The sequence below is a fragment of the Lampetra planeri genome, chromosome 1 (genome assembly GCF_965212315.1).
Source record: "Lampetra planeri chromosome 1, kcLamPlan1.2.h2, whole genome shotgun sequence".
In the NCBI taxonomy this organism is placed as follows: Eukaryota; Metazoa; Chordata; class Hyperoartia; order Petromyzontiformes; family Petromyzontidae; genus Lampetra; species Lampetra planeri.
In genome coordinates this window covers 17,743,929-17,769,417 of record NC_136107.1, presented here as the reverse complement: position 1 = coordinate 17,769,417, position 25,489 = coordinate 17,743,929, and the positions used below count along the sequence as shown (strand labels likewise).

The window sequence follows — 25,489 nt, the reverse complement described above, 5'->3', positions numbered from 1 at the left end:
CACATGCGAGAGGACATCCACCGCGGAGATGAAGTGAAGATAATGTTTCTTGTGCAGATGCTAGATGAATCATTGCATCGCAAGACTGAGAGACGGCCGCAGCTTAGCGAGGACTTCATCCAGCAGTGGCTCGACCATGGCCGATGATAATGACTTACTACATCACTACATTCCCTGATTTACCATTTCCTCCAAGTCTAACATTGAATTTTGCTGGTCCGCTGTACATAATTGACGTTTCACCGTATACGGGCCAAGATATCTGCTGTGTTAAATCTTAATGACACTTTTTTTTCTTCACATAAACCACTTCTTCTTGTGAATACAAGGCACTTATATAATGTGCACCCTCGCAATTGTTAGTCAAGAGTGTGCAAATACAATGCAATGAATACAAATAAAGAGTGGCGGAGCAGTGGCGCAGTGATTAGCGCACTGCACTACAAACCCAGTAACTTCAGTCTGATTACCGGTCATGGATAACGTCAGTCGCGAGTGATATCGTAGCTGGTCCAGTGCAGCCTCCTTTACCAACCCGCACTGACCAGCATGGTGAAGTATGATCAAACAACCTCCATAACTGACACGAGGTGGGGAGGCCCATCATCTAGTAGTGGATTGAATAACGGACTGCCAATTATCATTAAGTAATTATGAATAGGAACGAAATCAATGTACGGCCCATGAAAAAACATGCTTTGGCCCAACGCGACTATTTAGTTCCGTAGGTTTACCACTCTTGCTTTCCTAGCTCCGGTGCACCCTGCCAAATGTATTTGCCTTTCACTCCACCACTCTGCGGAAGTCTTCAAGACAAATTGATTGTATCCAGCTGCTGTTTGATTCCTCTATTTGAGTCCTGTATCCGGCCAGGTGGTGCTGTAGCAGAGGACTCAACTCGCACCCGGAAGGTTACGAGTAATCATCATGGGCACAGTTCAGCCTGGTCCGTCGTCCCCCGTTGTGTGTAACATATGGACCATAGGAATGTGGAATTTCCACTGCCGGATCTCGTGACCACTAGTTCAAATGAGCACCGGCCTAAAGTCGTTTTGAGCTGGGAGACGCTTTCACTTTTGAGTTGGATTTGAGGATTCGAATCATCTCCACAACTTTCAGGGAAGATGCCACATATACGTTACCTTTTGAAAATACTAATCATAATCGAATTAATGTCACGCTAATTTGTGTGACACCTCTCAGTGCTGTAGCACCTTTTCGCACAAAATTAAATGTCCATTTAAAAAAAAAGTTCAGGCTCTTCATATTTGTTGGCCAAGTTTCTGCAGCTGTGATCAAATTAGCCTGAATGCTCCAAGTCTCATCATGTCTCAGCAGTCAAGGCCGGTTAGTACTCTGGAAGGTTAGTCTGGTTAGTATTTTCTGAAGCTTTAGCCCAGTTTGTACTGTGGAAGATTGGACCTGTTCGTACTCTGGAATATAGGCCTGGATAGTGAATGGAGGAGACTGCCTGGGAATTGCAGGTATCGTAGTCTCGAGGATGTGGAATGTGCTAGCAATGGAAGTTAATGAATAGATGCTGTAATCTCTTTGTGCAGAGTTTCACCTCCCAGCATGCATGGGTGTTCTCCGAGTGCTCCAATTTTTTCCCACAAACCAAACTCTCGTAAAAAAAATGTTAGCGAAACATCTCAATGCAGGAAGGACCTTTATAAAAAAAACACTGTTGAGACTCGATGAGGTGTTCCTGTGCAAATGAAGTAACTATAATTTATGATAAAATTATATATACTTTTATCAATCTGCTGTGGGCCAAAGGCCTCCTCCCTATGCCATGTCAGTCGTGGGTGTTGTGTAAGCTTCACTTCCCGTTGATTGGTATGTTAGCTGCGCCCAGAAATCTAACCCAGGCCGTCGGTTTCAGAATTCAGTGTGCAAACTACTGTCCCACCTACATTAAAATAATAGTTATGATGATGATGGTGATGAGTTAATTGTCTCCCGTGCCATGTGTCCTGTCAGTGCTCGGAAGAGGAGCTGGACGTCGGCACGGAGTGTCTGCACGTGGCTCTGCACTACGGGGGCACACGCGCTCGCCTGCTGGATGGCCCCGACAACCTGTGGAAGGTACAAAAGCCCTCTCTACCCCCTCCTCTACCCCCTCCTCTACCCATCCTGGCCAGTCAGCTTTTCCTCGCTCGACCACTTCTCCCTCCCGTGCCACCACAAAACGAGGCTTCTGCCCCTAGCCAGCCTAGCACGGCTGACGGACAGTTTTGTCTCATCCCCTTTAGCCGAGCTTACAAGGCTCCTTTTGACCTCTTGACCCTTTTGCTCTGCAATCCCCCCCCCCCAATGCTTGCCCCCACCCCCCTCGACTGCGTAGCACACTAAACCCGCTCCTGGCTTCTCGCTTCCCCATAAAACCTGGAACACAGCGAACCATCGATCGCTTTCGGACATCGCATCCCCCGACATGCTCGCCGATCTCCCACGCAAGACAGCTCCACCTGCGACCGCAGAGCAGAACAAACAACGGGGCTCACGTGGCCACCTACCGCGCGCCCATCAAGAGCACTGAGCGGTGGCAATCCAGTGCCGTCAGAAGGCTAAGGGGATTCGAGACATCGCTTCTATAGCTTTCGTTTCCATTCGAAAAGTCGCTGGCTTATCTCTGCGACGTGCCGTACGACAGAAGACGATGCACAGTGCAAGTTGGGTAAACGCAACGAGACTTTTAGGAACGCCCGAGGCTAATGCTGTGCTTGTAATTGACTTTTCAGCAGCCGTTCTCACTTAAAGGCCCACTCTCGATGTCACTCGGCAGCGCAGAGTATATTTTATGAGGCTCATCTTTACGAGACGTCTGCAAAGGCCTCTTGTGCTGTTTCATTTCGTCTTTGGGTTGCTTATTACCCTGGACTAACGGGCATGCTTTAGTGAGGTATTTTTCCGGTCCTTTATTAAATAACCGTTTGTTTTAAAAAGGAACTTGTGGTGAAAGTCGGTGTGTTTTCTGTCCAGGTAACTTATAAAAAGGATCTGTACGCTGCGGAAGCCATCATGAAAGGTATGCAGCGACACGCGCGTTCCAGACTTTATGTCGTGTGCCGTGGTCATCAATGCTGTACAGAGACAAAGATCCCCCGTATAGCCTTCACAGAGAGCATCTATGAAGGCCGGCACGGCACACGATGGGGTGGGTTGTCAGAACCATGTCCGGCCGCCTTTGTCTCCTGAGTGGTAATGTTTAGGCACCGCACATGGTAGTTATTTCAGTCTGAGTCGACCTAGAGGAGGCCCAGCACCGATTCAGATCATTGTCACAGTTGTTGGTGTCTGTGAGTGCTAATCAAACTCGGATCACCGGGTTCATAGTGCAGCACACTAACTGCTATACTACCGGTCCCCCAATGTCGTACACACACACATCGTGCACACTTTGTATGTACAATGCACACATGCTCAAAAAAACACACACACAGAGGCGATTTATCAATTTTCCTCGGTTTATTTAACGTCATGAAAACGCCCGAGTGCTGGTGAAAAGAATCCCCGCTGTAATTGGCGGCTCTGCGGAATTGCATTCCAGCGCAGATTGGATTAGTGGTTCATATGTAGGATGTGTTGCTGCTTTGGAAGAGCGTGACACAGGAAATAGCACACTTTGAAAGCGGCAATCTGTAACATTTGCCGGGGGGGGGGGCGGGGCGGAGGGGTGCCAGCTGAGTTGAGGTCATTAATGCATTCTGGGTCACGACACATTTATCGGGGTTAGGGTCAACCAGTCTGTTGCCTATGACCAAAATCGTTCGGAATTAACCCGGTCTGGTTGGATCTTATAAGCTAAGGTGGTTTGAACCTGGACAGCGCTTGGATGGGCGACCACCGTACATGAAGCAGGCGCTGGAAGCTGCTGATGGGCTCGGTTGTCAGCAGAAGGGAGTCCAGCAAAATCCAGTGGCATTATTACTCTGCTGCCCATTTACACCCAGGAAAGGCTCACAACTCTTTTTCAGGTGGTTCTTCTGCCAAGTATTTTGCAGGACCCTTGCTATGGAGACTTCTATTGAGTGATTTGCAGGTAATTTTTCAAATTTGGAAAAATTTGGACAGTGACGCCAGCGCACGATGGCCTCCTCTTGTCACTGGCGTCCCGAGAAGCAGACCACGTGTATTTTCACGGTTGCTTCGCCCGCAGTACTGATTGGAGTGGCCGCTGGATTCGAATTATGAACATCTGCGACAAGCGACGAACGTGCTACCACTGGGCCATGTCGCTGCCCTCGACAGTGTTGTACTGTACTATGCTCCGACGTCTACGCTGTCTGCCTATACCAACCCGTACTGACCAGCTTGATAAAGCATGGTCACGATAACCCCCGCTCCCATGACTTAAGCGGTGTCGAACGGCCCTCATCCAGCAGTGGATTGACAAGGGGCTGTACGCGTAGTCAATCAAACCAAACCCCAGTGGTTTCATATCGAGCAACCCATTTTTTTGTTTCCCGTCACGAGAACGTTAAATAGGGGCTTGCATTGTTCTGCGGTGAAGGGGCACGAAGTCGAGGTGCCACGCTTTACTTTAAAGTCACTCATGGGTATTCTTAGGGCTCAAGCCGTGACTGATGGAGTAAGAGAGTACTTAGCGTTTGGCGCAGCGTCAAGAAGTATTATATTGCCGGTGCATTACAGTAATGTGCTACGTAGGAAAATGAAACAATAGAAACACCGGCTTATGTTATATTTATCTTCTTCTTCTTGAATTCTCTGCCGAAGGGCAGGTTCTATGTGTCACGTTCACTCCCCCACTATTTGATCGAGCGCTCTCCTTTTTATTCGGCATAGGCACCGCCTGTGCATAAATCACCGAGCGGCATCTGCCTCTTTCTACCTCCTGGCCTGTCTCCCAACATCCCGAGCAGAGCTTGAAATTCAGCCAATTTAAGTGCAGAATAAAATTTGACGTGATGGGGTTTTTGTTGTTGTGCGCAGACCATCAACTTGCTACACTTGAGAACCCGATTTATTTTGTCACAGATGACTGAAATCTGGATTTGAACCCAGGGTCTCTGCAGTGGCAGCTCAGTGCTTTGCCCTCTGAGCCACGTGACCTTTTCTAGACGTCAGCACTTCTGAACCGAAAATATAAAATAAACTATTATTATTTTACCATTTAAGGCACACTGAGCTATATATCTCTTTTTCAGAAGCGACCTGGCCACAAATGATAGCTCTACGGAGTGGCTTATCATGTGAAGATGCATTGCAGTCAAGTACTCGAAACACATGTTTCTAAATGAGCAGGGAAAAAAACAGAGGACCCACAGAAAAATCAACACGACCACGGGGAGAGAGAGAGACACATGCAAACTCCAAATATACAGGCTTCAGGGTCGACATCGAACCCACGACCTCCTGTGTACCAGGCGAGGTAGTTAATATCTCGCCCCTCTAGTGCCCTGAACCTGCTCTGGCACTCTGCACATTTACCGTTGGCTTTTATCGAGGGTATTTTTTTCCATTTGCCGTGATATCCACATCCCAAAACTTGTTTACGGTCTAATTCAGTTATTTATCAACACAATTCAAGTCGTCCTGTTTTGTCAACATGCGTAACGGAAATGTGACTTCAAAAGTATTTGGAATATTTGGGTTTCACTGCATACGTCCTTTGCCACATGATGCTCACGATGGGCAGCAGGATGATGCACTGTTGGCTCTTGTGCCTCACAGCAAGAAAGCCGTGGGTTCGATTCCCGACTCGTGTGCCTTCTGCGTGCAGATTGTAGGTTCTCCCCCTGTCCTGCATGGCGTTTCCTCCTGAACTCTTCGGTGGTTTCCTCTCGTCGCTAAATAATCAGAATCTTTGTTTAGACTGGAGGAATCCGATGAGTTATGAAGCTCTTTTTCACAGGTTTCCTGCAAATATCTTGCTTCATTGTCCCGCTTGTTCACCATTCCCTCGAAGCGGGCGCGAGTCACCCCGACCATTCGTCTCTCACTGTCCACAGGATAGGCAAGCGGCCTTCTCTACCACCGCAGTTCCAACATCTGCGCGCCCATTTAAGGTCCTTGCAAAACCAATAAAAACCACCAAGGGATGGGGAAGGAAACGGGGAGAGAAAGCATTGGGGAAGGAAAGAGGCGTTTATTCAACCGTTCGGACGTTGGAGTCGCGCTCGCCGCTTGAAAGCAAGCCGAGGCTGCAGGCAGACGTGGCCCTCCGCTGGCATTTCCAGGCACATCGCCGCCGATGCCCTTCTCGCACGCGCCATCATCTCGCGGGACGCAGATCCTATCGTCGGCCGATTTTAGTTTTCTGTTTTTGCCGCTGTTATGTCGTGCAGCGGAGCGAGGCACGGCAACGAAGTTTGAAGGGGGTGGGCGGGTTGGCTGCGCAGTTGGGGGGGGCGGGGGCATTGGGGAGGGGAAGTCTTAGGGGGTGCGCCGGGGGGGCTTCGTTTGTCGGGAGAGGCGACAGCCGTGCCCGTTTGGGGGATGGCGGAGACATCGCGGTAGAGGACGAGGCGCTGGTCGGATGCGCGCCGATGCAATACGCGGGGGTGGGTGACAGGAGTGAGTGCGTGCGTGTGCCGTGAAGGAGGAAACAAAAGCACAAACATAAAGACTCGGCAGAGAGAGAGAGATGGTCGCATGTCACTCGAGGTGCGACATTGGCGCTTTGGTTTGGTTGGTTTCGTTTGTGAACAATCTTGAGGCTAAATCCATCCCAACAATTTCACGAAATGCAATGGCAAACTCATCCGAGGGCAAAGTGCATTCAGGCTTGGGAACACATCGGACTAACGATGCATGCGAAAGGCTTCGTGCGACATACAAGATGAAGCTAGTTGTAACTACTGGCGAAACTTCGTACTCAGATTTTTATGTTGTGGCTTGGCTCTCCAACACATCGGTGTGCTGTACTAGCGACGAATTGGCACGTTCTATTTACGTGACAAACCTTAATAATTGGCTGTGTCGGGTGGTGGTGGGTTTTAACGACACATATATATTTACGCGATCTAACCCAAAACAACCTGAATTATGGATACACGAGTCTCGGTCACAATCGCGCCTTCTGCCATCTAGAAGACACCCCTTGTGGGTATTGCTGCAGCTGTGGCTGAGAGAGGGGGCTTCAGTCTCCCCACGGTGAGACTGCAATCGCTTCATCACCGTTCTTGCCCATTCGTCAAACAATCCCGCACATCAGCGTTTTGCCACACGCTTCGAAGAAGCGATGTCTTGTAACAGGACAAGCATGCGCTCAGGAATAGGCGACGACAAGCTTTGTTCAAATGTTGCTTGGTCAGTGTGGCCATACTGTCGCTCATACGCTGCGATGTAATATGGTAAAGTAATGATAACAATGATAATGTACAGCCCTTTGTATGTATGTATGTGCAACTTATTTTGCACCGTGCGTAGCCAACCGTGCTAATCAAAGGTGTGGGAGAAGGACAACAGACAAACGTGTCAGATTACTGCTGGATGAAGGCCTCCCTACGCCGTGTCAGTAATGGGATTTGTTTGGTTAGTGTGGGTTGATGAGATGATCGTGGGCCTGGGGGTTGGGGGGGGAGGCAGCAGGGCCTGTTCAGATATCACCCGCCACTGATGTTAGCCGTGTATGGCTAGGAATAAGACTGAGGTTTATGGCACGGTGGGCACACCACTGCGTCACAGCACACCCGTTCATCGTAAAAGAGAATACAGTTCGGAGTTAGAGGTGATAAAAATCCAGCTGCGCATTATGGTGCCGTACAAATTACAAGTAGAACATGCACAGCTGGAGAGAAGAGGGGATTTTTAAGTGTTCTTTTTAGAGCAGGTTATCGTACGTGGGTTGTGTTTTTAATGAGCTTTCATGAGGTGTTTATGTGCTGAAGAAGGGCTATTGTCCGAAACGTCATCTCTTGTACATGTTTTCCTGTTAAGGCCCACGGTGCAATTGGCGGACGTGTTGGGTGTTGTTTTTTTTTGTGCAGGGAAAGATGAGGCGTACGATGCTTATAGGCCACCGAGGGAGTGAAGTCAACATTGTTGGCGAAGCGCGAATGAAGACGCTTCGTAGAGAGGGAGACGGTCATAGGCAGATGGGAGCAGGAAAACACTCGGCCGAGTGTTTGGACTCGCAAAGCGTTTGACGGTTGGCGGCCGATGCGTGACTGCTGCACTTGTCGGTGCAGGTTGTTAAAAGGGATTATGATGGTTGGAGGAGGCCTTCATCCAGCAGCGGATAAATCATGGCTGATGATGATGATGGTAGAATCTTAATGCGAGCGCTTTGCAAGATGCTCTACGAATAGGGGTAAAGCCACGGACGGGTATGTGGGAAGTGTTCGAGAGGAGGCGAATATTTTTTATCTCTCAAGCAAAAGTTAAGGGTCTCATTTTGGCTCAACTCCAGTTGGTTAAAGCCACTTCTCTGCATCGGGTCGCCACTTCTGCCTTCCTGCCGAGCGATAGCTTGTGCACTCGTTTCACCAAGCCTCAGAGGAGGGATTCTGAATGAAGTTGATTCTCAACCGCGATTTGACCTCTCGGCATTCCAATTGTGTGAGTCGCTCGCTTCGACCGCTGCGCCACCCGCCCAGTTCCTCCCATGGAGACGAACGATTTCCCATGGTCGCGTGTCGGCGCGTGCGTGCGTGCGTACCCCCTCAATCTGGCCAAATTGCCCTTTGATCTGCGATTCGGATTAGCCTTGCTCCGAGCAGAGGTTACTTCCTGCGACTCGCGCCACCACCCGTCGTCCTCGCTTCCGCGGTTATCGCTGTTCCTCTGGGCACGAGTAACCGCGACCGGAGCAGGCACGAGCGAATGAGCCGGCGTTTGTTTACTCGCAGGTCACTCCTAAACAAAATACAATAACAGGAAGTGTTTTGTTGCTTAACCCATGCGACACCCCTCAATTGCCCTTCCTGTGTTGGAAGCACTCGTGTAATTAAACTCATTTCGACGTGGGCTTTTTCTCTCATTAAGTTTTCGTGGCAACAGTGACACGGCAGAAAAATTAATAACCTCCGTAGGTTTTTTTTATGACGAACGCGGTGGGAGGGAGGGGGGAGGGACCCAGGACGGTTTCAGATATCACTCACTACTTATGGTTAGCAGTGGCCGGGAATCCAACTCAGGTCATAGCGCAGTGCAAAGACCACTGCGGCAGTGCTACATTTGAATAATATTCGTGTAACAATGTATCAGTGGTGAGATGGCGTTTCCCTTGCTTCTTGGTATGCAGGAGGGTGTAGGTTTAAGCCTCTCATCGTGGTGGACAGAGTGGATTTTCTCCACATTTATAAACATGCGTTCAAATTATTTCGCTGCTACTATAAATGCGCACGTACGAGTGAGCTGTCATGTGTGGGCCAGTCGCCTTGGAAAAAGAGCTAATAGGTCAGTGAGCTTTACCTGGTTGAAAAAAAAAGGTTTTGTTTTAGCGTTCATTCATTCAATTACCCTTCACCTATTAAAAGAGAAACACTGAATATATCAGTTATGTAATTGTGCATACTACGGGTAATTGCGGCTTCGCTAATCCAGCAGTGGATCACCGGAGGGCGGTAAGTTATAATTTAACACGCTGCTGCTGCTGCTGCGATGTTTCGCCACTTGTGGTAACACTCAACGTGTTAAGACGCTGCTGGCAGGCCTCTGACGCAGACGTTGCGTTCATTACCCCAGATGAGGCGTGGGCGAGGGGGGAGTTTTTCGTACTTGTAGTCAAAGGGAAAATATTCGTGACCAATTAGGGCTCGGTTGTCTTGCACAGGGGTCAAGGTGCAAATGAGCGGGAGGGTGGGTGAAAAACTCCCATTCTTGTAGAATCTAACAACAATAAGCATTTAAATGTGTGCAGTTGCTCAACACAAAACTACGTGTGCAGTGTGATTATTATTTATGTCAAGGGTTTCAGCCCCATGCATCCTACGAGATGTTGGGGTCATGATTTGCTGTTGTTACCGTACAGGTTGGTGAACGTAGCACTTCCTGTGCACTTGTCACGAATGAACCACAATACCCTGCTGATCTCGTCAAGGAGCACAAACCATCACGCGAACTCCGATCAGCCTCTCCAGCAGCGGCTGCTTTTGGCTTGCCATCGAACAAAGATAGTCACCGCATCGCGCGCTTTCAGATGCGCTTCTGTGGCTATCTGGAACGCTCTTCCTTCTGATAGAGGAAGCCACTGGAGCTATGCATTCTAGATTTGAAGCTTTCGTGACGGCAAGGATTCATACTCTTAGGTTTTTTCGGTAAAGCAACGTAGGTAAAAATGAATAATAATAATAAAATAATAGAAATAATAAGAATTTTATTTCTATTATTTTATTTTTATTATTAATTTTTCCTACGTGACTTTACCGAAAAAACCTAAGAGTATGGAGCTATGCACTTTTAAATGTAAATTAAAAACTGATTTCTTTAGAACTGGTTTTTGTATTTCATTTGTTGTCCTTCCCCCCAACCTCCGATTAGCGCGGTTGGCTACATACGCTGCGAAAGAAGTTCAACATACATACAAACCTCGAGTGGGCTGCTGAAGTGATGTGAAACATATTCCAATACTAAATGCACCAATGGGAAACAGTCAATCCGTACCCGCGCGAGCGTAAGGGCCGAATTAATCCTCTAATTGACACGTTGTTACATGCCCGGTAAATCGAGTGCTTTTTAAATAAAAAACCTGCATGAACTTAAAACGTGGCCTACGATCGTAATCCTAAGAAATCTACACGACTGCAAAGCACACACTTATGTTGCTCTCGCACTGGTATATGTAAGGCTTACACATGTTAAACGGTGTTCACACTCGGAGGAAACACAGAGTGCAATGGCTCCAATTACTCTATGATCCCGTCATGCAATGTGCCCATAAAATATCGTTTATCTGCGATCGCCTAGCCATTGCGAGATGCACTTCGCACAAGCGGTGGCGCCGTATGAAACGGAGCATATTATTTGGTGGTGACGCTGCTGCTGCTGCATTCACAGTGGTGCAGAAGCACAATTATCAAACAAAAAACCTCAACACATTCGTCAATAACACTCTGGCCTTAAAGGGAAAACTACATAATAGGTGACGTTCGGGTCAAAGGCCCTTCTTCATAGCACGCAAATGTATGCTTTGAAGAATGACTAAAATGTCATCCTTCTTTAAAGGCCATGGTGTTATTGACGAATGTGTTGAGTTCAGTGGCGATTGATGGCTGCTGTTGTTGATGCTGATGGTAATGATGCTGATGGTTATGGAAGCGATGCTGATAACAGAGTGGTGCTGATGGCGACGATGATGCTGTGTGCTCTGTGCCCGTCGCCTCTCCGTGCAGAGTCTCTGCACCGTCGCGCCGGCTGGGTGTCCGCAGGGGACGTGCCGCTCTCTGACGCCGCCCTGCAGTTTCGCTCTGCCCTGGACGACTCTGTGGTGCTGGTACGGTAGGGGAGGGGATGGGGGCAGGGTGATGGGGGAGGGTCACGACCCTGACTGCCTGATTCCTGGGGTGACAGGCTTACCCTGGCATGCTGCCTCCAGGCGGGATGATGCGTAGACGACTTAGCAGTTGATCAGTGTCTACCCAGTGTGGTTATTAGAGTAGTAAATGTCATTTGTTGTGATACAGTTTAAGAGAAGAATATATTACATGGGTCACGTGTCTCATTGGGAATCACCTGCCCGCTAGCCTGCCTGTGGTTTCTTCTACCTGCCTGCTTAGTTGCATACCTACTTCTATACCTGCCTACCTACACACATTTTCACTAATCTCCCTATCCGCCTATCCTGCCAATCACCCACCAACGGACCTGTCTACGTATTTGCGTAACTAACTGCCTGCCTGCCCACCTACCCAACCGCCTCCCAGCTACCTACCTCCTTATCACCGCACCCACTTGCATGCCTGCTTACCAACCGACTCACTCGCCTCCTCGCCATGTATAAAACGACGACTCCTAAGAACCGCCTTGCGAACTCTCGGCGGCAATTCTGTGGGTGCGAAGAATACCGCGACGACGGCTAGTGGGGGGTGGGGGGACGGAAGCGACGCCTTCGTCCGACACGTCTAAGGCTCCGTCGGCTGCTCCGTCGAGCGTCGTGTTTTTCCGCGAATGGCCAATCGTGACGTAGATGAAAGGCGCGGCGGGAGCGGCGGCAGGGACGGCCCTCGAGGAAACCTCCCTACCTACGACGGGGTGCCGCCCTTAGGATCGGGGCGCATTGACAGACTCACAATGGACGTGCCTTTTCTTTAGGAGCCACGAAACCACTGTGCGTTTTGTGAAAAGGAGTTGGGCGGGCGGGCAGGCGGGCACGTGGGAGCCTGCGTACTCGCGCGCACGCGAGCATCCCGAGCCCGGGCGAAACGTGACGCCGTCGTTCTGGCAGCTCGGCTCCTTTTGCCTGCTGCATTCCAACTCGTGTTGACCAAACAGGGGCGCGCTTCAAGCCGGGGCAGCTTGGCTTCCCTAATTGCCGCTCGCCAACGTTTAGTCCGATCACCCATCTCACTTGACACCGCGTTCGTGTCGCGTTCTCATCGCGTTCGTAAAGCATCGTCTTCGCAAAGGCAGGCCGCACGCGCGCGCGTGTGCATGCGCACGCAACAATAAACAACTTTAACAAACGCACACGCGCACGCACAGACCCACGCCGTTCGGTCACGTGAGCGTGCATGCAAAATCAAAACAAATAATTACCAAGCAAGGGAAAAGAGAGACTAAGACACAGTTTGATAAAAGCTCAGTCTTGGAATAGGGGATTTGTGTGCCTGTGTTTTGAAGTCACCCGGAGCGAACTTGTAACCCCGAGCGGGCTAGCGTCTCCGGAAGGGGTTGGCGTTGGAGCGCGATCTCCCCTTTCATGTGGCGCCGTGCGGGTACCTGCGGGTTCCAGCGTCCCTGTCCTTCTCGCTTACACCACCACCGGCACGGCCCCCCCCACAACCTCCCCCCTACCGACTCGCACGGACCCCCCCTATTGTGCCGCGCCGCTGTTTGCGACCCCCGGCTTCCTGTCCGATAGGGATCTAGGCCACGACAACTGCCGGCAGCACGTGGGGACTGAATACACCGGCGGATCGGCTTACCTCCCGGAGACAGGGAGAAAAAAAGCAAAGCGAGGGGTTCAGAGACGATGGGAGGGTGGGAGATGAGCGGTCACTGCTGCGTGTGTTTACATCGGGGCCTTCGTTTTCACCCGGCTTTGTGATTGTGTAAAGGAGACGTGTGTTTAAGTGCGCATGCCGTGCAGGATTTCAGCGCGCGGAACTCCGCACTTGGTTTTCACGTCTCGCGGCGCAGGTAATTGCCGATTTTAGGCGCATCCCGTTACACCCGAGTACGTGACAGTGATTGATGCCTTAACGAGAATGTAAATTTAAATGATTACGGTCACTTTCTCACGCGCGTATCTGTGCTATCTGAAGCTTGTGTTTCAGCCGGAAAAAGGCGGGAAGGTGTCGTGTTTTGATCAACGTGGAACAGAAGAAAAATAGCTGTGCGGTTACGTCAGGCTTAACCCCGTTGCCTCCCAAGGGGTCACTTCAGAAAGCCCCCCCCCCACCCAACCAGAAAAACCCAACTGATAATTGTAACTTGAATAAAAAATTCTATATATATCAAAAATAAACGGGTAGTAACGTAATCACGATTGATTTAAAAGTCGTTTGTGGAACTTCCTTGAGTTAATTTTTGTTTGCCCCCCCCTCCCCCCTCTCTGTCGTCAGGTGAAACGGGACATTGCCGTGGCGACGCACAACGGCCAGGGGACGTCGCTGCTGCAGGAGGAGGAGGAGGACCTCCACAGCTACATCTGTGTGCGGGTGAGCAAGCACAGCGCGCGCTCGCCGCACACCGAGCACCTTCACACCTGGTAGGGGATTGGATATTATGCTGAGCTTCTTTCGCAGCGTACGTAGCCAGCCGTGCTCATCTTGCGCTGTGCAAGGCCCTCATATGCAATCCAATAACTTTCGATTTAAAGCTTTCGTGACTGCAGGGATTCATCTTGTTGGTTCTTTCGGTAAAGTCACGTAGAAGGGAAATAATAAAAATGAAACATAATAAAATTCTCAGGACGTTTCGGCCACAATACAAGCAGCCGTCCTCAGGTGAAGAAACGGAGCTGTCGGAAAGACAGCGCTCCCTTCTACGTGACTTTACCGAAAGAACCAAGAAGAACAATGCAATAACGTTTTGATTTTACATGGGGTCTCAACGTCATCGCATCTCAAGACGCTGGAAAGAAACAGGCGGTGTATAGTTATTTTGTCAAGCGACGCGGTCGGTCTTAGTCGGAGAGAAAGGAATGGAAGGTCATGAGGCTGGACTTGGCCAGGGAGGTCCATGGTATGGATCGTTGGGTGAAGGGAGTTCCAGACCGTGGGGACAGCAGAGGAGCATGAGTGACCTTCCGCTGAGCCAAAGTTGACCGCGGGTGGTGGGCGGTGGGGGGTGGGGGGGGTTCGACTGTCATGTTCTCATGGTGGTGAAAGTCCAAGTTGTATCGAGGTGGCTGGGTGGCTCAAAGATAATAAATCCTGGGTTTGAATCCGGTGTAACCGGCTAAAATAACCCCTGCCCCGATTAAACCCAGGTATAGTTTGGCCCAGGCCAGAATATACCCGGGGGGATAAAGTGTCCTCGGCTAAACTATACCCCCTGGGGGTTTAAACTCGACTGGGCCAGACCATACCCCTCCAGGCAAGAAGATGCCCCATGTGAAAGATCAAACGAACTTCAATCGATATCTAAAAAGCGTGTCAATTGAATTAAGAATCTCAATTTGATCAATTAAAGCATTTTTAGGGTTAGGGATAGGGTTAGGGATAGGGATATGGTTAATGTTAGGGTTAGGGATAGGGTTAGGGATAGGGTTAAGGTTATTATTAAAGTTTTTATGGTTGAAGCAATCAAAGTCTACGTGTTTACAGTTTTAAATAAAATGTTGGAAAAATGTAGTAATTCATGTGTATATCGCTCAACACTATTACTATCATGGGGGTATGATTTGGCCTAGAGGGGTATGATTTGGCCTAGGCCATAATATACCCCAGAGTATAAATTGGCCTAGGCCATAATATACCCGGGTATAATCTAGCCTAGGCCGTTTTAACCCTGGATATGCTACGGCCTGGGGGTATACTACGGCCTGTTACACCGGGTTTCCACCACCTGTGATTAAAATGGGTTCTCAAGTGTAGTAAGCCGATGGTCCCAGCCCAGTCAGTGATGAATTATACGGAGGGGAAATATAATAAAAATTGGGGTTTTCACTTAATTTGGCAAGATTTACCTTGATCTCAAAATAACGCATATTGGTTTGGTTGCCATGTGATGAACATCCCCTATCACGAGCAATGTGGGAAATTGTAGCACTTCTGGTGTGGGTGAAAGATCACTTAAAGGTTATCTCAGAAGTGGTTCTGGGATGGCACCTTCTGCATAACTTTCTCGAATGCTTGGCATGATGTGTTGATCTTAGAATTTCAACTTGAAATTTCTCTGAACAATATATTAACTAAAAAAATTATTGCACCTATATTCCAAGCAATCTGAATGGAAATTGAATGTCACGTACTTGGCTTTGGACAAACGAATTGCCTGTTTTCCTTCGGCATCATGAGATGTTTTGCAGAACTATGCTTAAAACGATTCCTGTCGCTCAATAATACGGCCGCCGGGCAAATACAAGCAGTGCATTTGGCTGCATGCAATCTGCACCGCCGGCAAGATGGGCAAGCTGTAGGGCGATGAGCCCGGGTGTTTAGGAGTGGCCCCGGGAGTGAGGTAATTGCAGGAATGTGCGAGTGCTGATTGGAGGCACACGAGGCCAAGGCACCTGCACAGAGGGGAGCCACTTCTCTCCTTCTCCGAGCTCGCGCCGCCATCGGATACTTTGAGAGCCAGCAAGCGAGAACACATCACCCCCCGGAGAACCGCTTTCTTCTCATCATCATCGTCGTTGTCGTCTTCATCAACGTCCCACAACGGATGGCCGGACGGGCTAACGTGGGGGCTAGTGCGGGGGCTGTCTCCAGCCGATTTGTCTGTAGCTCGCTCTTTTTGTAAATCGTTAAGCGAAACTATGCACTGCTCTGAGCATGCGTGTGTGTGTGTGTGCGCCTGTATGGGTGTGCGCTGTAAGCGGTGGTGCAGGGGTTAGTGCCGCTGCACTACAAACCCGGCGACCCGAGTTCGATTCCCGCTCTCGGCCAATATCGGTGGCGATTATCTGAACCTGTTCCTAGGCCTCCAGCCTATGTCGACTCAGCCTCAAATGAGTACGTGGTGCGGTGTGTAAACATCGCCGCTGGGGAGACAAAGGCGGCCGACTGTGGTGCTGGCCACCCACCCCCTCGTGTGCTGTGCCGGCCTTCATAGGTGCTACTCGCTAACAGCACTTGCCCCAACAGTATGTGAAAGCTATACGGGTGGGATTGTTTTTGTTGTGCGTGAGATGGTGTCAGTGGGATAGATTTTCACGTCGGGGATTTTGTACGAATGTTTTGTTCATTAAAATCAATACTTGCCTTGCGTCGTTCCGGTGGGCGTTTGGTGCCCGCTGGTTTTGTTTTCTGCTGTCAGTGCCCAGAGAGCGCCTCGCTGGCCATTCTGCTGCGCTGCCTGCTGCAGGAAGTGGAGGCGCGGAGCATGCGCCTCCGAGAGCCCGTGGCGATCGTCGCGGTGAGACGCACGGCGAGGGCCGTCTGGCTGGCCCTCGCCCACCTCACCGCTAGTGCGCCTCGCTAGCGCCAGTGTGTCTCGCTAGCGCCAGTTTATCTCGCTTGCGCGAGTTTGTCTTGGTAGCGCCAGTGTGTCTCCCTAGCGCGAGTATGTATCGCTATTGCTCACGCGTGCTTTTGGTCTATTGTTGCCTTTTTTACGTTCACGTAATTATTAATCTACTTATTTAACAAATGCTAAAAGGTTGGGTATTTTTTTTGGCCCATTTTTGTTTTGTAGTTTCTTCCCTTTTGAGAAGTGCTGGCTCCGACTCGTGCAATCAGTGACGGTTTAGCGAGGAGTCAAAACACGGCGCATGAACAGAAAACAAGTTTTGTCATTTTTCTCGCTTTCGCCAAAAACGGCAGCGAGCGTGCTTTTTTTGCGTGCCGCATGAAGAGGCTCCGGGAGATGAGGCCCTGCGACACTAACAAACGACCTACGAAAAAAAAAAACTCTTTAAAAGAAGAGCCGTTAACAGGCGGTGCGCGGGCCGTGTCCGGCAGCTGCTCAATGAGGCTGTCCCAAGTTCATCAGCCGTAAATGTTCAACTCTGAGGGGCTCATCAAAACACGTCAGTCTCTGTGCCGGCCCGCGATGATTGTCCCTTGGCCGTGTTTACTGAGGGCCTCACGCCCGCCTTTCAGCACGGGCTCAAGGCCTGACGAGCGATGGAGAATAAGAGCCGACGGGGTGGGGGAGAGGAGGACGGGGGAGGGGGCAGGGTAGGGGCAGCGGATGTCATGAGATCACCACTTTCGAAAACTTACGACAAACCCTTTTGTCCCTCTTTCGACAAATTTGCAGAGGAACCTTTGGCGAGGTATCGCCATGTTATGGTGGTTCTATTTTTTTTTCATGTTTGACAGGGGGGAATGGACCAGGTCTGATCTTTTTTCAATGTTTTTATTTATTATTTAGCTGACTTTGCGACTGCCTTTGGTGGCGGTGGTGTATTATTACAGTTCGTCTTGATAACATCGCGTTCATGGCCAACTTGTAGCGCAGCGCTTCAAAGGACGTTTCCTTTTGTTGTTGAAAATTTTAACAAAATAGCGAATCCGCATCATTTACAATGCAGCAGGGAGACTTAAACTGACATCCAGCATATGCATTGACCTCGACGACCACCTCACAATTGAGCCGCGCGTGACCTTGTTCCGCGGGTTGGGTGTGTGAGTTCGCGCTGAACGACGCCTGCGCTTTTTTGCCGCCATGTTCCCTGGCCCAGGTGAGTTTCAGGGACGGCGAGGTGCTCTCTCCTCCCGGGACCGCGGACGATGAATTCCTGGAGCTGCGAGGGATCGCCTCTGAGAGCCGGCAGAGAAATGTTTTGATTTACGGGCTGCTGGTAAACCGTCCGGAGGTACGCCGCGCCGCGTTTCTCTCGCAGTGAAAACGCTAACCACGCCACCGTCCTATGTTTACCTCCTCGCTAAGCTGCACACGAGGACGTCAGCGCTCGCGAACGCGTCCTTACGATTCCCTTCCAATGCGATAATCAATTACAAGTGTTTCAAGCTTTCGTGACTGCAGGGATTCATCTTCTTGGTTCTTTCGGTAGAGTCACGTAGAAGGGAAATAATAAAATAATAAAAATAAATCATAATCAAATAAAAAGTTCTCACGACGTTTCGGCCACAACACAAGCAGCCGTCCTCCGACACAGCTTAAATATACGCTGCCAAGCTTGGCGGTGTTCATTGGGACGTTGTCTTTCCGACAGCTCTGTTTCTTCACCTGAGGACGGCTGCTTGCGTTGTGGCCGAAACGTCGTGAGAATTGTATTTTATTATGTTTTATTTTTATCATTTTCCTTCTACGTGACTTTTACCGAAAAAAACAAGAAGATTAATCCCTTCCAATGCGTTTTCGCTTCGTGCGATTTCATCCCGACGTTTTCATTTCGCTCCACGTTGCCAGGAGCTTCCTTTGGAAAGTGAATTGGATATTGAATTGAGGAAGAAACATGCGGAGTGAAACGTCGGACATCGCGGTACAACCTGCAAAGGTGTCGGAGTGGCACAACCGTGAAAACCCTACATGGTCAGGTCCCATTCCCAACCACCATTTGTCCGGAATTTTGCACGTCAAAGCCAATAGTTGGCCGTCTAGTCGAGATACTGTTGAATTTCCACAATTTAATGGGATTTCTTTAGAAAATACGGATGCGAGATTGAAGCATTTTTTCCCCTTCATTCCCCCTGCCCCAGACGAGAGAAGTCTGTCATCGCGAGCTCACAGCCGCACGCCCCCACCTGCCCCCTGTGGCGCATACGGCGCGGCTTTAATGAGTGGTCTGGGACTCCGGGGGGGGGGAGGGGGGTCTGGGAACGAGGGGGCGTAAAGGGTACGTGGGAGTCCCCACCGCACACCACCACCACCCATCCCGCGCTGGGATTCTCCCATTTTGCGTGTCGCGCCGCGACGAGCCCAGACTTCCTGCCGGGCCCGCTGCTTGTTATGGCTGCATGCTTGGCGGAGGAGGAGGCGTTTACGAGCTCTGCAGGGCCGCGGCATGGGCCGGGGCCCCCCGGTCTCGGGCGCCGAACTGGTAAAGTGGCAGTGAGCAATGCCGCAGCCGACGAGCGAAAGCGTCTCGTAGAGGAGATGGAGGCAGGCAAGCGCGCAGCGTCTGCGTGCGACTATCGGATGCAAAAAAGAACTCGAGCGGCCGCGTGTTCGTAGTTCGTGCATGGGCGTTGTAACGAGTCGCGCGCCCCAGTGATGTGCGTGAACTTCTTTCACGCCTTACGTAGCCAACCGTGCTTATTGGAGGTGCAGGGGAAGGACAGCAAACTTAACACAGAAAGCAGTTCTAAAGAAATGGGATTTCAATCTAAATTTCAAAGGGCATAGCTCCAGTGGCTTCCTAATATTGGAAGTAAGAGCGTTCCAGACAGCTGTAGAAGCGCCTCTGAAAGCGCGCATTGCAGTGACCGTCTTTGTTTGATGGCTTAGCCAAAAGCTGCTGTGAGGATGACCCGAGATCGCGTGATTGGTTTGTGTTCCTTGACGAGATCAGCAAGGTATTGTGGTTTATTTGTGGGAAGCGCTTTCTGTGTAATGAGTGCAATGCCTTGAATTGTCCTGATTCTGGGCCACACGGTTAAGATTCCAGAAACCCACGCCGGTCATTCCACACCTCCACAAAGCGCCTCTTAGTAATCTACTGAAACCAAGATCGTAGGCGTGTAACGATTTGCCCTCCCCAGTGAATCGATGGGTTCACTCACTGTGAGATTGTGTAATCGGTTTTAGCATCTCTTGGTATAATTTGGTCTTGTTTGGAGCGGAGTTTTTCTCAGTTTTGAGCGTTCTTTTTCTCAGTCTTTTTCTTTTTTGGTGTTGTTAACATTCGCACCGATCGTAAAGGGTTGGTTGACTCGTGAGCATGTATCGGTGAGTGCAAGATCTCAAACTTTATTTTCAGTATAGTCTCCTTCACAATAAAGTTGTCACAGAGCTCTTCAAAGATGGACACATTAAAATATATGTAACATAACATGAATCAACATTTAAATGATGCAACACACGTAAGTTAAACTTAAAAAAAAACAGAACATCAGCTCACTCCCCCGTGCAAGTAAACAGGCCCCATAAACCGACCAGCAAATATAGTGGTGTCAAGCTGACAGATAGATGAACCAACAGGGATTTGTGTCAGACTGAAGAGATGGCTCTTCAGCTTTAATCAACGAATCGATGCCTCGCGCTAGTAGCGTGATAACGAATTGGCCGGTTCGGGTCAGTGAGCAGGGCAGAGCGCTCGCCGCTGTTGTTGGAGGGCTGCCGAGTTGTAACCGTTGCAGTCACGTTTCCCGTCCCTGCGGGCAGACGCGGCATCTTCCGTGCGCGCCATCCGTCGGAAGGAACGCTAGCGATCCTGTTCCCTCCTGCTATTCAAGGATCGCGTCACCAGCACACACCATCAATGAATCCACGCAAAGTCATTGCACGGGTGAAGGGTAAACATCTACGTTATTTGGCATTTTCAGCCAATAGCATTGGGTTCATGAGTTCCGCCCCCCCCACCTCCCTATATTGTGTTGGTCATGGTTGTTTTTGACCATACTTCACCGCAGCGGAATCGGTGAAGGAGGTGCTGGGAGGCCAAGGACAGTTTCAGATATCACTCGCCACCGACGTTTGCCATGGCCGGAATTCTAACTTGGACGGCCGGATTCGTAGTGCAGTGTGCAAGCCACTGCATTGACGCTCCAACCAAAGCGTGAACATTAGTCTCATTTAAAATATTCATGCAAGGCCTCCTTATGCTCAAACCCCTGGAACATTTATTTTATTAGCTGTAAAATTATTGCAATAAGATTTTTTTTTAATTTGTCATTTAAGGGTCAACAGTACTATAGTGTCAGTGTAGGCGAGTCTTGGACGTCCCCAACGCTTGGCCACATTGCAAGATGTCGACAGTTCCACTCACGCTCCAAGAGAGTATTTTGTGTGCAGGGTGTCGGTAATAGTGTGCCGTTTTCTGTGGACATTAAGGACCCTGTTAAAGACCTTGTAAAAGCGCCCGTAAGAGTCAGCTTTCATGGGATGGTCTTGTAGGTCAGAGTACAAACCTGAAACTTAATTTCCAAAAAAACAGATTTGAGGACCGATCTGAATTCATATTGACAGTAAACACGGGAAATTCACGTGCGCTCACTCAATCCGGGCGGCCCCGTCACTCAGCGCCTTTAATCGTCGTGTTATTCAATCACATTCCCAGTTTTACTCATTCACTATCCGCACTGTGTGGGCACGGTGCACAACGATGTTGGAAAATGTTTTACCGGCCTTAAGAGCGTGACCTGCAGCCCCATGTGGTCTGTGGATTTCTCTTGCCTTAACCCCAGACCACCCAGCAGTATTTGTTTAGCAGGACACCGTTCAGTGTTGGCGGTTTTTTTCTGTAGGATAATTTAAGGGCGGGGCATGTGTTCCCCCTTAATGAACAGCAGTTCGTTATGTGTGTCCCCCCCCCCTCATCATCACCACCACCCAATCGGAGGCAGCTCCTCGGGCTGACTGGAAGCCCTTGAGGTCAAGTTTAAAAGGTCGCCTTGGCCAGCACTGGCACTGTTAATGTCACCACCACACCTCGTTTGCTTACTTCCTTGTGCCAGATCTGACAGCAGTGGCCCAGGTGATGCCCGATCATCATGATCTGCTCTCAAATTGTGGAGGTATACACGGAGGGTGTGGACGTCCTTCCCACCTGTATTTGGCAGTGCCACCCCCTCCCCTCCGTTGGTTCCTCCCTGTTTACTGTGTCCACTGTTGCTGATGAAATTCAGACAAGTCAAATCCAGTCTAGGCCCTGTCTTGCCTAAACAGTAATATTGTTACAGTTACAGCCCTTGTTCAACCCACCGCTAACTGAAGGCTTTCCCACGCCATGTCAGTTATGGAGACTGTTTGACCATATTGTACCATGCTGGTCAGTGTGAGTTGGTAAGGGGACGGGGGAGCAGGGATTATGGGGGGGGCGGTGCAGGATTGGTTCAGATATCACTCGCCACTGATGTTAGCTGTGTTCGGGAATCAAACTCAGCTCTGCGAGTTTGATAGTGCATTCCGTAACCCACAGCCCCTCCGCGACCCCCCACCACCACCACCCTCTTTAAACAAACACTTCTGGAAATCATTGGTGCTGATGACGCTTGTCTCGGTGGTCCTAAATGCTCTCGTATTTTTTTTGGACGATGAATCAGGCGCCTTCCGTTATATGGCTGAATTTCCCGGCACGAGGCTTGCTGGGAATATATCAGGGCCCGGGGAATCGTCCCCCGATAATATAATATCCGCCACAAATCATAGCGCCAGTGCGGGGATTCGCGGGGAGGGGGCGGGCAGCGAAAGCATCGAGATCTGCCCCATGTGCCGACGAGCGCCTGTGAAACTACTGGACATATATGAAGAAGAGCTTTATAGCTCATCGGATTCCTCCAGCATAAATAAATATTCAGATTTTGAGCAGCAGGGCCCGCCCATCACGGTGCCGCCGCCGTGAGACGGCCGGCCTCTGTTTCGCTGGGGCCGTTGGCACGCTCCGGACACAGCGCAGGTCTGATGGTCGGTGTCGGCGGTGCTAAATGGCCCAGTGCACTGTTTGTAAACGTGTCTGATTGTAACCAGAGCAGACACCCAGACTCTCGTCGACTGTTCGCTAAGCAATGAGGCCCATAAAGCATAATTGCATAAACACAGGCATGGGGATGCAAGGAGGGCAGAGGCAGCCACTAAAGCAAACACCGTTTTCGTGTCTGGTGCCGTTTTCATTGTGAATCTTGAAACCTCGCGACATAACATGTTGGGTGTTTTAATATTAACGCCTGCCAGCTAAGGTTGTAAGCATTTATCCACTAGTTCGGCCCGTGCCCTCTGTGCATCTGTTGTTCTGTCCTCCTGTCTGTCCGCCCAAAACAGGGCGCAGAATAATTATCGTAAAGATGATTCAATTTGAAAAAAACGTTTAGTACAGAGTTGCGATGCTATTAGAGACTTGCTATAAAGTATGCCGGCCACATCGGTAAGAGCTTTTCCCAAAACTTGACGACACAAACTCGCGCTGAGAGGTCTCGCCTTGGTGTCCTGGACCTACAGGCCACGGCGCGCCGTCCCCAGCAGAGCTACTATCCAAGCCCCACTTTGTCATCGCTGCCTATAGGCATACTGCTTCCATCCGCTCCTGTTGCAAGCGTTACCATTATCATTCATACTCTATTATAAAAAAAAGTTTGGCCGGCTGGATGGGCGGTGGGAGGGAGGGAGCGACAGACGGTCGTGTCCAAAGAATGTGCATGTTGCTAGTTGTCACTGATTAGATACTTCTGAGGACAAGTGCATTTTGGAAAGCGTTAGAGAATCCACGCGTGTGCATGATCTTTCTTCCTCTACCACAACCCGCACATCTGGAATGTATCCCGCCATAATCAATTATAACTGTAGTCCATTATCCAGGAAAGACGCTGTGAGACTCAAGACTCGTTTTCAGGAGGGTACTGCCGGTCCGTGTGTGGACATTTTCTGTCAGTATGTGTGCACATGGAAAGCGGGAGCGGTAGCGTAACGTTTAGCGTGCTGCGCTGCGAACCCGGCGACCCAAGTTCGATTCCCGTTCAGGACCAACACCGGTGACTATCATTTGAACCGGTTTTGGGTCTCCCCTAGGTCGACTCAGCCTGAAATTAGTACCTGCTGCGGTGCGTAAAAACATCGCCACCGGGGAAACAAAGTTGGCCGGGTGTAGTGCTGGCCACCCACCCCAACAGTCTGGTAAGGCTACACGGGTGATTTTTGTCTTTGCACATAGAAGGAAACCAGAGTACATGTAGAAAACACACACAAAGAGGAACGGTCCACGACAAGGAATTGTTCCAAAGTATAAACGATTGCCACGGATATTTTATTCTCCCAATGTATTCTCCTGTGTTGTCAACAACATGTCATGAGATGAAATATCCAAGTGGAACTCTCTCAGAGCAGTGCAACACCCCACGTTCGTGAACAGTCCAAAGAAGGGGGTATCACAGAGCTATATCTTAGAGATCCCTTACAGTTACCACTTTCATCCATATAACAGGGACGTTGCCATTTTCCTCACGATTCCGTGACGGTTATTGCTCGTCATATGGTAGCCAAACTGATATGTTTAAATTCCGAGCTGTAATTTATCCAAATTAAGTGAAAAGCAAGATTTCTGTTTTTGTGTGCGCAGGCCAAGTTGGTCTAACCATTTACACTTCAGACCGCGGTTTTCATCACGGGTGGCTGAAATCCGGATTCGAACCCAGGGCCTCAGTGGCATATATTTTTATGACATTTTACTAGTTGTTTCCTGTGTCACCTGGCCACCTCACAATTCTGTTTGTACACGGCTTGCATCATTTTTTACCCTGGGTGGGGTGGTAGCACAGTGGTTAGCCCACTGCACTACGAACCCTTCCAGCTGCCAATGCCAGATCACACGGTGCTGATTGTAGATTGCTCCATTGTGAGTTCACATCGTCGTAACACAGCACTTGTACCGCGTACATTTTCGCAGTTGGTTCGGTGCAAGCGCTCGGTCCGATGCATTCTTTGGTGTTTCTGCGTGTTGTTTGACATGCTGAGAAAAAAATATATCAATTATTTAGGTTCATAATAGAGGTCTTTTGGGTTAGATCGTGTAAATATATAAATGCGTCATTAAACCCACCACCCCCCTACACAGCCAACTAGTAAGGGTTTTCACGTAAACAGAACGTGGCCAATTCGTACAGCACACTGGTGTATTGGAGAGCCAAGCCACAACATTTAAAATCTGAGTATGACGTTTCGCCAGTAATCACAACTAGCTTCGTTTAACACGTAGGCTTTCGCGACCAATATTATTCATAATCAACGTTTTTGGGTTTAGATCGCGTTATTTATAAATGTGTCGTAACCCTCCACCACCCGACATGGCCAATCAACACACCGGTGGGCTAAAGCAGTGAACTATTTGTCTTTTGTCAACGTGACACTTTTTTACTGATTGGCCATGTCGGGTGGTAGAGGGTTACGACACATTTATAAATAACGCGATCTAAACCCAAAAACGTTGATTATGGACAACTAGCTTCATCAGGCGACAGCCTTTACAAGCTCCCAAGACGCCAAATATAATGGCGAGCAAACCCGAAAGCGAAGCGAAGAACTTGAAACAGCACTGCCTGATGAACAGCGTACCTGGCCGTGGTAATAGAGACACGAACGCAACTTGACCGGAGTTTTCTCCGCTCGTTTGGAGAGTGACTCCTTCTCTCAAGGCCGT

The 25,489-nt window shown here is 49.7% G+C and overlaps 1 protein-coding gene across 3 annotated transcripts in view; it reads left to right on the top strand.

Annotated features, from left to right (window-relative positions):
• CRPPA (CDP-L-ribitol pyrophosphorylase A) overlaps window positions 1–25,489 on the top strand; it is a 55,781-nt gene that overhangs the window by 14,478 nt on the left and 15,814 nt on the right. For all 3 annotated transcript variants that reach the window (XM_078595176.1, XM_078595158.1, XM_078595167.1), the window contains exons 5-10: window positions 1,984–2,088; window positions 2,986–3,031; window positions 11,301–11,401; window positions 13,692–13,787; window positions 16,552–16,650; window positions 17,921–18,055. In XM_078595176.1, coding sequence (XP_078451302.1) covers window positions 1,984–2,088; window positions 2,986–3,031; window positions 11,301–11,401; window positions 13,692–13,787; window positions 16,552–16,650; window positions 17,921–18,055 — 582 coding nt within the window. The remainder of the gene's footprint in view (window positions 1–1,983; window positions 2,089–2,985; window positions 3,032–11,300; window positions 11,402–13,691; window positions 13,788–16,551; window positions 16,651–17,920; window positions 18,056–25,489) is intronic.